Source organism: Xiphophorus hellerii, chromosome 5 (assembly GCF_003331165.1).
Source record: "Xiphophorus hellerii strain 12219 chromosome 5, Xiphophorus_hellerii-4.1, whole genome shotgun sequence".
Lineage (NCBI taxonomy): Eukaryota > Metazoa > Chordata > Actinopteri > Cyprinodontiformes > Poeciliidae > Xiphophorus > Xiphophorus hellerii.
Genome location: NC_045676.1, coordinates 26,889,323 through 26,904,488, shown reverse-complemented (window position 1 = coordinate 26,904,488; position 15,166 = coordinate 26,889,323). Strand labels below are relative to the sequence as shown.

The 15,166-nt window shown below is 40.4% G+C and overlaps 1 protein-coding gene across 3 annotated transcripts in view; it reads left to right on the top strand.

Annotated features, from left to right (window-relative positions):
- The window catches only part of nacc1b (nucleus accumbens associated 1, BEN and BTB (POZ) domain containing b), a 36,599-nt gene extending 21,769 nt beyond the window's left edge, over window positions 1–14,830 (top strand). For all 3 annotated transcript variants that reach the window (XM_032562444.1, XM_032562443.1, XM_032562442.1), the window contains exon 8: window positions 75–14,830. In XM_032562444.1, the coding sequence (XP_032418335.1) occupies window positions 75–397 (323 nt within the window). In that variant the 3' untranslated portion in view covers window positions 398–14,830. The remainder of the gene's footprint in view (window positions 1–74) is intronic.
- The last annotated feature ends 336 nt before the right edge of the window (window positions 14,831–15,166 follow it).

The window sequence follows — 15,166 nt, the reverse complement described above, 5'->3', positions numbered from 1 at the left end:
GTCACACACTCCATTTGCTGTTAAAGTGATTCCCTCCACGACTCTCCACTTTTCTCTTCTTTCATTTCCTCCAGTCTACTGCCAGAACTTTGCACCGAGCTTCAAGGAGAGCGAGATGAACGCCATCGCGGCCGACATGTGCACCAACGCCAGGCGCGTCGTACGGAAGAGCTGGATCCCCAAGCTCAAACTGCTGATGGCCGACAGCGACGCATACTCGGCCTTCCTGGCCGACAGCGTGAAGATGGAGGCCGACGTGCTTGGGGTGGAGCAGGGCTTCGACCCTACCTCTCTGGAGGCCGTGGCGGCGGCCGGCAATAACAGCGAAGCGTCTAGCGGGACCATGTCGGCTGACGCCATGCCAGGGGCCGGCGGAGACGGCAGCACTTTGTTTTGAGCAAACGATTACATGGAGGCAGATCGGACGGACTCATTCGTCTGCGGTAAAGAGTCGAGAACATTGGACCGCCGCGGTCTCCATGACGGTTGTCACACAACAACCCCCCCGCCCCCCTTCCCAGCTGCCAGGTGGCTGGGAATCTGTTCCTTCTCTCACAAGCTGCGTTTCCATTGACCATATAATTGCGCAAATTGGAATTACAAAAATTAATGAGCTAAATGGAAACACGCCAATTTTGGAAAAAAACAATACAAAACACGTTTTTCAATAAAACCGTCTTTGTGCTAGGATGAAGTGGTTTTTCAGATTTTTTTTTGTTGAAGTTGGCGTATTTCGGAAGACACTTTTTTCACATCACACGAGTCACGCGATCAACAACCGGATGTTAGCACGGCGGAAAATTTACGTAGGAGAAGACAGGAAACGGCTTTTCCTGTCTTCTGTGGATGATGGACATTTGTTAACGACTTTGTTTTGTTTAACGAACACGCGTGACCGGACGTATTCACGTGTAATTTCAATTGCGTTTCTTATTTAATGGGAAACACCGTCATTGCGAAATTATGCTTTTTCGACTTCAGCGGATTGTCAAAAACGTTTTGTGCGCATTTGTCCTGGAAACGCAGCTACTGTTTGGTCAGTTTCTTGTACTTTCCTTCCTTTTGCTTGTTTTTGTCTTTCTCTCTCAGAAGGTTCTCGTTCTTCTGACAGAGACCGACAGAAAGACGTAGAGAAAGGTCGCAGAGTAAAGAACGTGAACCCCACTACCCCCCCAAAACCGAACACACACACTCACCTCTTCATTCCTCTGCAACCTTTCTCAACTTTTAGTTTTTCTACTTTTTGTTTTTAAAGCTTTTATTGTCACCAAGGCTCTTTCCCTTCACAATCAATCACCGACATTCCCTGGGGAGGGCTGTCAGTGAGGGTAATCCTGTTTGGAGAGAGCGATATTTTCCCTCCCCCAAACTCCGGTAACACTGTTGTTTTGATATTGAATGTATGCGAGGCGAAGCGTCCGAACTACAGTGTTGTAAGGCAGTGACGACTGAAAGATTGTGCTGAGCCCCTTTTTGCTTTGACTGTTTAGTATTTTGTGGCATCGATGAGGTCGAGGGTTGTACATTTTCGATGTGTATATTGACAGTTTACAATCTCCTGGCCCCGCTGACTGAAACCCCCAACACCCTGTTACAAAAAATCTTTTTGTTTACATTGTTCTTTTTATTATTATTATTATTATTATTATTCCCAAGGCTCCTGGGGGTGGACAACAATGCTACAGATTGCAGTCAAAGAAATCTGTTGGCTATGAATACACTGTTATTTTATTTTATGTGGTACAAGTACAATCAGGCTGTGTTTTTGTACGGATCTGAAGCGGAAGACGCATGTTTTTATGTTTATTGTTTTTTTTTTTTTTAAATGTTCAACTCCCCAAACCCACCCCTCTTAAAAACAACCAAATTTTTTAGCTAATGTCCAATTTTTTCCAATGTTTACCACCCATTTGAAAAAAAAAAAAAATTTAAAGAAAAATTCCAAATTGTAAATACCGCAAGTCTCCACCTCTTTGAGCTCACTAAGCTATTTTGATGTGCATGTGATTGCTTTGCTAAGTATTTCTACGCCTTCAACCTTTTCACATTTTAGTATTAGCAACAGAGACGTAAACGAAAGGTGTGTGATTATGAAAGGAATAAAGCACATGGATTTCAACATTCAAAATAAGTTTTTTTGGTGCTACTTTAGAAATATTTACAAGGAATTTTGTGATATCTTATCATTAGACCCCTTTCAAAAGCCACATACAGAAGAAGAAGAAAAAAAGAACTTAACTAGCTTGATTTAATTTCTTTGGATTTTCGAAATTGCAAATTTTCTGCAATTGCGAAATTGGAAAAGACTGGAGGATTAAATGACATCTTAAGGCAGTCACATCCTCTAGCTTTTATTTAAGGATAGTAAGGAAAGGAAAGTAATAGCAGGTAAATACAAAAGCATGCCACACTAACATTAAAATTGTGTTTATTTTTCCTTCCACTTTGCAGTTTTGCACCACTTTATGTTGATCTATCACATGAAATCCTGATGGTACACAAAGATGTTTTTACTTGGAATGTGACCAAATGTGGAAAGGTTTAAGGAGTGTGAATACTTTTTGCAAAGCACTGAGTGTGTGAGGTCCTTCTTATCTCGCGTTTGAATTGAAATATTCGCAGCTGCGGCGCTAAGAGCGCAGGTTTTCCCTCAGGCGTTTTCTGGCTGGTTGTGTGCTGGGATTGACAGAAGCGCGAATACTTGGCAGGGACTATGTGTGTATATGTAGGGTTGAATGTGTGTGTGTGTGCTGCTGGGAAGAGAGAGAGAGAGAAAGAGTGGGAAGTCAGACGGCACGTTTTCACACACGCTTGGTCGATTCATTCACTGCTCAGATCTGCACTCTAATACACATTGGGGCGCTGCCGGTCCCATCGGCCACAGCGCACCAGGGAAACATGGGAATCCAACGAAACGCATCGAAGTGATCAGCTAACGTAGATTTGTTTCTGTGTGCGGAACATGCTGGGAACACTTTGAAAGTTCTTTGTTAGCATTTTGAAAAGAAAGTTGCGGTATTTATTTACTAAAGATGCAACTAAATATAAATGGGAGATCAACCAAAAAAATACATTGGCATAGAAACAGATGTTTTGGCTGAATATAAGAATTTAAATAAAGGAAGAAAAAGATTTTTTTTCAAAGAAATTAACAAATGACCTTCAGAATTTAAAGCTCGTCTAAATAGTTGTCAGTTAAACCCCGAAAGGGTTTTTTTTCCCTTCGTGATTAATTCGCCAAAACCAGTAATAGCTTTTGACTATGCCGACTATTATTTTGGACGTGAAGGGCATTGTGATGTGTCAAATAAACCTCGAGGATCTCTGATCTTTTAGACAGAACACAAAAGCCAGGGCGACGTTGCCAAAACGCGGGATTTCAACGAGATTTAACCTCAGACCTTCGATGGCCATTTATTACTTAAAAAATAGATATTGCAACAATCAAAACATTTGAAGTTTATGTTCATATCCATCTCAAAATGACTGTGTCTGCTATATTTTATTATATTTTAAGTAGTTCTTTTGTTTCTTACATAGACCCAAAACCGGTGAAACCTCTCCTTCATGTGAATGTCTGATGAATTCAACACATGACGTTTTCATACGTGTATTTGCCAGTATTAAATCAAATTTTAAAGATGAGACACGTATAATTAAAATGCTACTGCTAAATATTGAGATTTTAAGCTAACTTCTAAAAAATATATTTTAAATATGATAAAATATAAGACTGCTCAGTGGAGTTAAGGTACAAAAAATGTGTGTTTTGACGGATAGTATTCATGAACACGTATGCTGTACTGTTATATTCAAAACGTAACACTATGATGTTATTAATTTTCCACCAACATGTGCTACTGATAACCTTCACAACACGCACAGATAAATAAGTTCCCCTATTATTGCAGCAGCATGAAAGAAAGAAAAAGAAAAATCCAACCTTTAATTGAGGATAATTAATTCAAAGAGCAAAGAAAGTGTCAAGAAATGTTTTTAGCAAACTCACTTAAAGATAAGAGAACACGGTATTCAATTAGAGCTGATGTGTGACTGTCTCCATATAACAGGAAATGGCCACAAGAAAAGACAAACTCGCCAAAGTAAAACTAAACCTTCCTACAGAGCAATAATGATAACGTTTAAAACAACAGGAACGGTGACAATCGATAAGAGCTCAAGTTCATCTCGCACAGTGAGGTTGATGACAGCAGCAGTGCTTTTAACATGATTTTTAAACATACTCAGCAGTAGTACAAACGTTTAGTGTCACTAATCTTCATCCGTACACTAGACATTGAAGGTGCTGTACGTGCGAAAAGACAAACAGCAGCGTAGTGACCTCATATGCATATCTAACATATCCGCCATGTTTATTTATCCAAACTACTTGGCTAGATTGCTGTGACTAAGAACAATAAGCTAGCAAGGTCCATTCCTTTTTCTTATGCTTGTTTCTGTTCAATCCTTTCTTTTAGTTGTTTTAATGGAGCTGTTATCCTAAGCACCTTATTGCCTGTGTGGCAAAACAAAAAACAACAAGTAAATTGCCTGAAAGTTGACTAGGTAGCTTGTGGCCGTCAACAAATCTTTGGGTCTTCCCCACACTTGACAAGAAAGAGACGAGCGAGAAAAAGAATCATCTTGAATCTCCTTGTCAGACTGAATCAGTGTTGTACAAACACAACCCAGAGGTTTTCCTCAGACCAGAACTGACAGTTTCCAGATCAGTGTTAAGAAATAACAAGGTCTTGAACCCCGTGGTTAGAAAATACATTTTGGTCAAATTATGGGAAAACTTTTCAGACTTCCCATGTATATCACCAGGAGTATATGGGGAACAAACCCTGAATTTGAGGGCACTGTTCACACCAGCCCTGTTTAATCCGCTTCAATCAACTATGTAGTTCATTTGTCTGAAAAAAAACAACAAAAAAACCCAGGTTCATTTGGGGGGATGTGAATGCGTAATCAAACTTTGATGTTGAGCAAAAAAAGCAAACTCTGGTCCGGCTACAAACCAGGTCTTGGTTCAGTTGAAGTGAACTCTGGTGCGGTTTGAATGCATATGGGAATGCCGAGCGGACCAAAGAACGCTTCAAAAGCAGGAAGCGTACTATAGCACAAGGCATTCTGGGTAAATATAACCAAAAGAAATGTGCTTGCTGGGAAAAAAAACCCATATTTGATATACAATAATGATTACCTCAAAATATTAAATGGCTCTCCTATTACAACAAAAAAGTGATATTTGACATTTTCTCCGAATTGGCCAGTTAATTCCCATGAAATTCAATGTAAAGTTTCAGGGAATTTACCTGAAATTTTCTGCCACTTTCCACCATTTCATTTGTTTTCATATATATTTATGTATTTATATAATGTAATTTTTTTTTAATTAATATTTCTCTATGAATAGACCGAGAAGCACAAAACGCACGTGGTACAAGCTAAGCCTGGGCGATAAACCAAAAATGAACCGAGACCGAAATTTATGACAACGGCCGACATCATTTTGCAATTATTGGCATATTCAGTATTTAAAGGAAACGAAAGTGGTTTATGTCTTTTTTGGTTGTGTACACGGTACGCTATGCTCATGTTCCTTTAAGACGCTGCGCTACCTGTACAGTCTGTAGTCACGTGACTCCACCCCATCTAGTCGCCAAAAAGACGTGAAAGAGACTGTGAGGTTGAGGAAATTGAGGAAATACGAATTGTTGAAGGTAGAGCTGGTTGAGGAGGAAAAGGAACAGATCATTCCCCCCTCAAAAAAGCATCAATCATTAGGCAACATTTTGGATCCAGCAAGGACGTTAGAAGTTATTTCAAACTTCTAAACTTGTTCAGTTTGTTTATTGGCTCAATAACAACTAAAAGTACAAATCTTTCTTAATTTATTTAGCCGTAGTTTTAACGTTCATTAAAATTGCAATAAAAGTAACTGCGAAAAACCGGTCCAGAGGGATTATACTATCAATATAACTGACTGCGAAGTATTTATCACATTCTTTCATTTCGGTGTGGGAGGGGCAGTGTTATTGTCCATTTATCGTTGTTGAGGTGAACGCTCAGTAAATCACGGTACTGATTTTAGGCCTTATTGCTCAGTCATAGCACAATTTACGGCAACCTAGCCGAGTTCGGTACCTGAAGGACGGCACAGATTTGATAAAACATTACAAAGTAGGACGAAATGAATCAGGAGAAGACTTAGGGGAAAAGGAGGGCACAATTTATTATTTGCCATTTCTAAATCAGCTGTTTAAATGAAATCCAGTGCTGTGTGTGTAGAAGCTCCTTAAACGGGGGGACGAAATATCTGAGGGATGGCGACGGAGGAAGAGGACAGGGCGAGTCTCCCTAGAGAGGAGGGACGAACGAATAGACGGGGAGGAGGTTGAGGTGGTGGGAGCAGGCACGCTTGGATGATTTTGGTATGAATGCATGCATGCATACTGCCTTGTGTGTATAGCCTGTAGGTGTGTGTGTGTGTGTGTGCGTGAGAGAGGACGAACAAGGTGTGGGTGTGTTTTTAGCGTGCGTATGCATATTAATGTATGGATGTGCTCCTCTCGCTTCCTTCCATCTCCATTTATGGCATGTTAACGTCTGCCTCCTCACGAGGGAGAGCACGCGCATGCGTGTGTGTTTGTGTGTGCGTGTACGTGCCCGTGCGATCATACGTCCGTGCTCGGTGTGCGTCTCAGATCTATGTGCTGCGTACGTGTGTCTGGCTTCGCGTTGCGACTGCGCATGTCTGCCGCTGTGTGTGGGTGGTTTGGGTGCTTAGCTCTACAAGGTCTGTGTGTATATCGGCGTGTGTGTGTGTGTGAGAGAGAGAGAGAAAGTGGGTGGTATATGCACAGAGGATGAGATAAGTGGCTGTTTTTTTTTGTTCCTCGAACAGAGTGGCATACCTTTCTTTTTACCCACATCTGCAGTATGCGTGTATTATACTCAGCTGAAAAATGTAAAGTAAATTCAAAGTAAAAAAGCAGAGCAAAATCATTAATTTTTTACATTTTAAGCTCTTCGCTAAAACAAGAAGCTTGTCCAGGCCCTGGTCAGGCGTCCTGAAGAAACCTGCAGACGCAACTTCCTGACAACTCCCTCCCTCTCTCTCCTCTTTGTTTACATCTCTTTATTTCTCCATACGTACAATTCTCTCTCTCTCTCTCTCTCTCTCTCTCCTCCTTTGTCTGTTCAGCAAACACACACACACGCAAAGGAAGGGAGCTGAACGGCGTCGGTCCCTTGTTGCTTCATTACGCGCGCCATCGTTTTCGTCTCGACTCCATTTTCTTTACAGAATGCAAATCCCTGCCAATATATGTGCATCCTCGTGTGTGTTTGTGTGTGTGGGCGGTCTGTCTACAACAACAGATGGAGCTGCCAAATAGGTTGCTGTCTGTGTGGGAATATGTGTGTGTGTGTGTGTGTGTGTTTCTGTGAGCTATCTGAATGCAAATCTGAAAGGTCGCCAGGCGTAGGTACGTATAATCAGATGAATCAGAGATGATTTTTTTTATGCTTATTGCACCTCCTAATAATCAGAGTATTGACGAAGGAAGGCACCGAGTGTCCCACGGCGGCCGTGTGCTGACCAATCGCAGGAACGCACAGGGAAGAGACGCAGCCAATCATGAGGTGAATAACAACCAGACTGTTAAAGCAGGTGACCGAGTGGGTTCAGACAATTATTCTAATTATCCTGGATTTGAGCAGAAAGACGAGGAAAAGGTGGCGCTGTGCCGCGCCTCCTCCCGAGGAGGAGATGTTTGTTAAGAATCTCCCAGGACAGATGAGGCATTGCGGCACTCTGCCGTCACATGAGCCAAGCTTCAAACCAGACAAAGACACAAGAGTGAGAGGAGAGAGAAGAGGCTGATGATTCTTTTTTTTCCCCCCCCTTTCTCTCCCTCTCTCTCTTTTTTTGGTCTGCTGTAGGAAGATAAACACCTCAGTGCTCTTTTGTTAATGCTGCAGGATTTAGTGTGGTGGGAGTAGAAACAATAAAAACCCAGGGATGGACCGATCAATCCGCCAGAGATCAAAATCGTCCCAACTTTCCCTCGATCGGCAGGTCGGATCCTGAAAAATCGGAATCTACTTCCTGTTCGTTAAATGCATCCAAACTGAGAAGGTCGTCCATTTTCAGTCCATAAATGCATCAATCCCACAGGGTGTACTAAAATAATTGGGGTGCATCGAGCATAAATAGGGACAATCTTAATTCCTCAATCTACTGTTTGGTTCAAAAACAACTACCTCTGTCTATTAACCCTCAGCACATTCTTGTGTTTTACGTTCATTTTGTGGAAAGACAAAAAAAAAAGGCAGAAACTTTCGAAACGGGAATCAACAACTCAGACCAACTCAGCAAAAAAAAATTAATAAATAAAAATCTGTGCAGGAAAAGCCCAGTTGGTGCATCTGCACAAAAAAATTAAAGCGACTCCAAACGGTAAACACAGCTTGCAGAAATGAAATTGGTCAATTTTATTTATGTGGCACATTTCAATGACAGGCCAGTTCACAGTGCTTTACACCATCAAAATAGAATACAGTAACCAATTATGAAACAAGCAATAGCCACTACATTTAGTCAAACGCCGTCATAACGCAAAAATACATCAAAAATGTTGATCAGTGTTCCAGACAACTCTAAACAGAAGTGGCATTAGCCTTGATTTAAAGGAATTTCGTGTGTCAGCATTTTGGCAGTTTTCTGGAAGTGTCTTCCAGATTTGTGGTGCATAGAAGCTGAAAGCTGCTTCTCCACAAAGCACTACAGATCCATCCATCCCGCAGTTAATTTCCTCTTAACTTGTTTGTTTGAATTCTTCTCCCCTCTGTCCTGAAAAGTTCTGCTTGTAAAGATATTTTTTTTCCACAGCTGGAAAGACCGTTCAGCCATGTTGGCAGTCACACCTCCCAACTGTGGTCTTTAAATTAAACACCGTGTTTGTTCTTCGTCCCATTTTCTAACGTACAAGTTAGAAAATGGGGAAAAATTATGAATACGTGACTGAGCTGCAGGGTAGGGAGTTATTGCTTTTTAAAAAAAAAAAAATCTAGACTTGTTTTTAAAAAATGCATTAGAAGACAATTAAAAAAATTTCCTTGTTCTTATTACTGCGGGAAACTTCCTGAAATGTCCAGTAAACCAGTGTCAGTTTACTTTGGCTCATATTAAAAAGTAGTAATCATGTACACAATTCTTGAGAGAGGTGCATTGTTCACCATAGTCACAGGTGAAAAGAAAGTACACCTCTTTTCACTCCTAGGGTTTTATGCATCAGGATCTGATCTCAACCAGGATCCTCAAATGTGCAAAAAGGAAACACACACACACACACACACACACATTGGACTGTTGAATAAAATAAGCCAAAACGATCTGGTTTCGAAAAGAGAACGAATCTTTCCAACATTGTTCCAGTCTTTCGAGCTCTACAGAAATCCAGATCCAAACAGCCCTCTAAAGGACCTGCAACAACATTTCAGTCAATTTTAGGTTTTGCCTGGGTGACTTCAACATTCTTTTATTTTTCTACATGTGCTATGTTTGGCATCGGCGGACTGACCCACTTTGGGCCAAGTTTTGGCTGTTAGACGGCCTCCATTTGACTCAAGAGTTTTATGATGGACTTGGAGCTCAGGTCCGGTAGCCACAAAGCCAGAACAAACGATCTGCCACCCTGCATGACACGCTGTATGAGCTCTTTGTGCTGGCAGCTCTTCTAGGATCTATTCTATAGACAGAGGGGAGAAGATTTTCACTTGGTAAGAATTTTTTTTTTTTTTTACTAATTGGACTAGGGGCATGGGGAAAATATCAACCTTGATTTCCTTAATTTTGTGAGATTGGCGATTGGCTGATACATGGAAAAACAAAATTTTCCACTGACCTTATCTACCTGTATCAGCCAAAATTGGAATCGGCTGGCCAGGTTTTTTTAAAGATCGGTGATGGTCAGAAATCGGTGCCCCCCTAGTTTGGATTTTTAAGACATTGTACGTAGTTATAAGAATAACCACAATCCTAATTCTCTGATTCATCACCAGAGCCTAACAATACATCAGTAAATGTTGAGTGATTTTAAGGGCTTCAAAAATTGGTGGACTTTTTTTTTCATGACGAAAAGTCATTGTTTGCAGCTTTGATTAAAATATTTGAAAGTTTTATTTGGAAAGAAGCAATAATAAGTATTATTTTATGTAGCAGAGTAGATGGAAACTACTGTGAGACAAATTGACCTTAGTGCTGTTTTACTGACTGTTCATTGGATTAACATCACCTAGACGCAGGTAAGAGAGCAAAGTAAAAGTAAACAATGTTACATTTTAAAATGGCATTTCAACAAAGAAATATTTCCAAAACTTAAGATAAGTCATGCATCTGTGTTTTATTAGAAAAAAAGTTAATAGGAGTTTGTTGTAACAAACATTTAGACAGTTTTTGTCTGAACTACAAAATGCGTAATTAGAGATGCACTGGTCAGTTTTTGACTAGCCATCACCAATTAACGTAAATTAAATTATAATCACTCTGTCTCGCCTTCCTGCCATAATCGGCCATTAATTACGCATAGTAGAACAAAATGTGACATCACAGTGTTAGAGCAGTTTTTGTTAAATACGATGTTCCAATTACTTTTAAACCAACAGACAATAAATATGGAGTTAACATCTTAAACTGTCTTTACATTTCATTTAAGCAATACGCTTGATTAGTGCGGTTTGCATTACTAAAACTTCTGTGAGTGTGTTAGAGGATTTCCAAAAGGCTGCCAGCATTTCCAAATCCAACATGTTTTTCAACAGAAGCGTTCAGACGGAGCCGTTTTGCTGCTGGTTTAAGTTTTCTCCTGAAAGTCTTGCTCTCTCTTAATTTCCTGCAGCCAGGCTCTACATGTAATAGTACAATTTCTTACATCTGTGCTTCCTCTGAAAAGAAAAAACACTTCACTGATGCAAAAAAAAATTTTCTTCACTCAGCAACAGCGGTACCACTGAAGATAGTTGTAATCACGTCCTTGCAGCTCTGTGATTTGTGCTCGCTGAGCAGATCCTTTTTTTTTTTTCTTCTTGTTTCCAATGGTCAGGGTGAATCAAACTGAAAACCACATCTCTAATAGGAACTTAGGAATTGAATCTCCTAGTGCCATACACTGTTAATCGTGTTGTTTGCCCTTTTGTAGGGAAGCTATTTAAAGGCAACGTTCTGTCTCGCGTTTGGGTGGGCCAGAGGGTGTTGTGTGTGTGTGTGTGTGCGTGTGTGTGTGTGTTAATGTTAAATTTCATTTTGCTTTTTTTGTTTCAGATTTGAGTCTTTAGTTATCAAGCTATTTTTAAAAGAGATGCTACTAATATTTCATCTTTTAACGCCTGTATGTAGAGTTGCGTAAACGGTTGATACACGGTTAGGTGTAAAATAGTTTAGAAAAAGAGAACCACATATTTTTACATTGAAATTGTATGACTGAGTTGCTGTGGGCATTGTGAGGGGGATATGGGTTGCTGGACCAGATGTTTAGTTTTTACTGTACCAAGGATTTTGTCAGTCAGGGTCAGGGGATGCGCCAACTGAGGAATGTATGGATATAGGAAGACAAAAAACTGTGAGGCTCACTTCAAGTAAATTCTGCAAGTCTAAATGACTGTTTTAAACCAAATTATGTCATAAATAAACATGTACTCACTCTTAAAAGTATCAATTGACCCAGTCAAGTTTACAATAACTGGTTCTTGAATCACCTTTTTCTCAAAGCATAAGCTACCACTGCATGAATGTTTAAAATCCTTCTTTAAACGCCACCTAGTATCAATTGACCCAGGTCCAGTATCAAGGTCCAGGCTTGGAGGAATGAGGGGGGCAGGCCTCAACCACTGCAGCAACTTCCAAAACCCACCAGGTGGCGGGAAGGAAGGGATCCCAAAAAGCGGTGAACTATGATTGTAAAAGAGTCGATCACTGTATTCATCCAAGCACCTTAATGGCGGACGCCATAGAGCCTCCGCCGCTATTATCCGACACTACAGGATACCCTCCAAACATGTCCGCCAACAACGCCAAATAGATTGAAAAATACTGACATGAATTAAAAAAAATTGTTTTAAAAAAACCCAAAACAAAAGAGAGCACTCCACTTGTTTGTTTGTCCGACGTCTCCATCCGTTCCGTCAGTCTGCATTGGTTAACTCCTGATCTCATCCGACCCACAGATAGGGGGAAAAAGTGACTTGTAGAGAGTGGGAGAAAAATAATAAAAAATAAAAGCACCTTCTGGGGAGCGCTCAACTTTCCTGTAGAGCCAAAGCCCTCTGCACCTTTCTGAGCACGCTCACTGTTGTCACTTCCTATCTGTGGTTTATGAATGCTGGCATCTGAAGTGGGACTTTTTGATTGGGGAAGGGGTAAAAAAAAAAGGGTGTAGATTTAATATGAGGAGTCGTTTTCTATGTAAATTCCTTGTTTTTATCATTTTTACTTTTATGTACTATTGCTGTTTATTTGATTTCTTTCCCCTTCTCTCTTCTCTGAAAGATGTTTATTGTTGAAATGATGAAGGATGAACAGTTCAAGCTGTCTCCCCCCAGGTGGGGTGAGGATTGGGGATCGGGGAGATCGTCCAGATGGGTGGAGTGAAGCAGGTGATGATTTGAACAGGGTTCTCACACAGGACTGGAAATCCGCACAACATGAAGAAAAACCCACCTCCTAATTTCAGCTGACAATTGATTGAAATCTTTGATGATCTGAAGAAATCATGCCATCTTTCAAAAAGTGTTTTTCCATTTTAAAAAATGGACTCAAAATGAAAAAGTCCAATTCTACCAGCAAGTGTTGAAATCGTGTCTTAATGCAGCTGATAATCATTTGCTGACAGCCACCATTTCTCTATGCAAACATATTTTCGGCCTCAGATTTTTACAAAACCACCCCCCAAAAAAACAAATGCCCGTCTAAGAGGCACGGAGCTACACTGTCCAGTATTCTTTCAATTATAAACAGACATAGATATTGAGTTTTAATAAATTTACAAAACATTTTGACTCCTTTTTATATATACCAAAGCAAAATTTAAACATTCACTCCTTAGTGTTTCAAAACATTTTGGCGGAACGTAAAGGCCACCGCTTAATCTGTTATTTAAAGTGTAAATAGATAACACTTTTTAATTTTCTGGATTGAATCCTGTAAAAATTACAGTGGCTTCGCCGTCAGAAACCTTGTGTGTGCTTTCGACTTACAAATTTGGTAATGAAAAGGTGGAAAGTGTCCAACAAAGACATGCTTTCAACACTTGATCCCAGTGTAACTTACAGAAACAATGGGTGGATTTTTTTTTTTTCCTGTGTGGGAACCTGTTTGAAAACCGCAAGGAACGTCAGTGACGGCGTGATCACGTGTGTATAATGAAACAAAAACAAATCTTGACTTGAGAACTGACAAGAGCAGGAAGGAAACGCAAGACCTTCTTGAATCAAGATGGCAATACTTAGGCGACGTCTTTACAGCTTATCCCTCCCTCTCTGTCCTTCTCACCGTCACGGCCTTTTTCTCCCATGGTCCTCGGCGGTTCTGCTTTGACCACCTTCACCCGCCTTGTGGGACTCCGAAAATCTTCACAACTTCCTTCTGTTTTCTTCTTCTCTGTGGTCTTTTTAATCCACGTCTGTTTACTTTGCTTTTTTCCCCCCCCGACATCCCCGCACACCAGAGACAAAACACATACTTCTATATATAAAGCTCTATACACTGTATATGTACACATAAAAAAAAAAAAACGGGAAAACCTCTGAGATGCAGACGCTCTCCCACGCACCTGCACACCGTCAGGATATGTGTGTGCGTCTTTGTGTCGCTGATGCAGTTTTAAGACAAAAAAAAAAAAAAATCACCAGTTTACCTCTGGAGCTCTCAGCCATAGCAGACTTTTATCTCAGCTCTGCAAGCAGCTTTCTGGACTGCTGTGGCTGCCGTTACGAAGCAGGTTAATATACATATATATGTATAAAAAATGTTGGTTTGTTTTGAGGGTCAAAACGGCCATTTTGAACACACACAGTGCAGGGCTTTTACAGAAACGGGACGCAAGCTGAGAGTTCATGTCAACTGTCTTACCTCAGAATCATACTTACAGAGCAGGGGAAGGGGCGGGGCTTGCACAGGACCATAGCAACCATCAACAACCATTTTTGAAAAAAGACAAAAAGAAAGAAAGAAAGAAAACCACCTCTTGATTGTCTCTGGTGTTGTTGGGCGAAGATAGCTTACAGAACTTCTTCTTTTCTCAGTTTCTGGTATAAATATATAAATATATGAACTGTACATTGCAAAATAGAAGCACTATCAAAGTTTGATTGTTAGGTGTGCACTCGCAGCATGAGGTATTATTCTTTATTACTATTCATAACTCGAATAAATGAAAAGGTGAAAACAGATTTTTGAAGGTTTGGAAGAAAAAAGAAAACCCCTGAAAACACAAAATAATGCAGTAGCATCCATCAATGTCAAAGAATATACCCACCCTTCACCCCCACTCCACACAAACACACCCAAGACCTCCTACCCTCTGTGCCGCCTCCTCCATGCAAGCCGATTGTTCCTTACACCCCGAACTGCCCCGTGTCCACGCCAGTTTTCCCCTCGTGTTCAAAGTGCCAATAAACTTTGTGAATTCCTAACTGTGACCCAGAAATAAAGATGATTGCACATTAACTACTGTAAAGAGGAAAAGAAACCAGACTGATGATTAAAAATGAGGAAAAATATGGATATCCTAATAAAAGATTTGTAATAAAACAAGACTGAACTGAACTGCTGAGTTGTGTCTTTCTGTTTTTGTGTCAGTTTTTCTCCTGGTTGAGTTCATTCCCAGTTGTCCAGTGAAGGGTAACCAGGACCCAAAAGTGGTTTATGCTGCAAAATTCCTTCTGTGTCAACCTATAATTTTTATAGATATGAGGGTGTGAAAGGATAGAAAATGTGAAAAGCTTTTTGTTGGTTGGACTGTGGTATTTGTAAGACCTTTATACGTTAAACTTTTAGATGACGGTGGCAGAAACCATCGTCACGATTCTTGTTGGAGCTAAAGAATGTGAAGGAGCCTGGTTGACCTTTTGACGGCTTTCCTTTAAACATCTCACAATATCT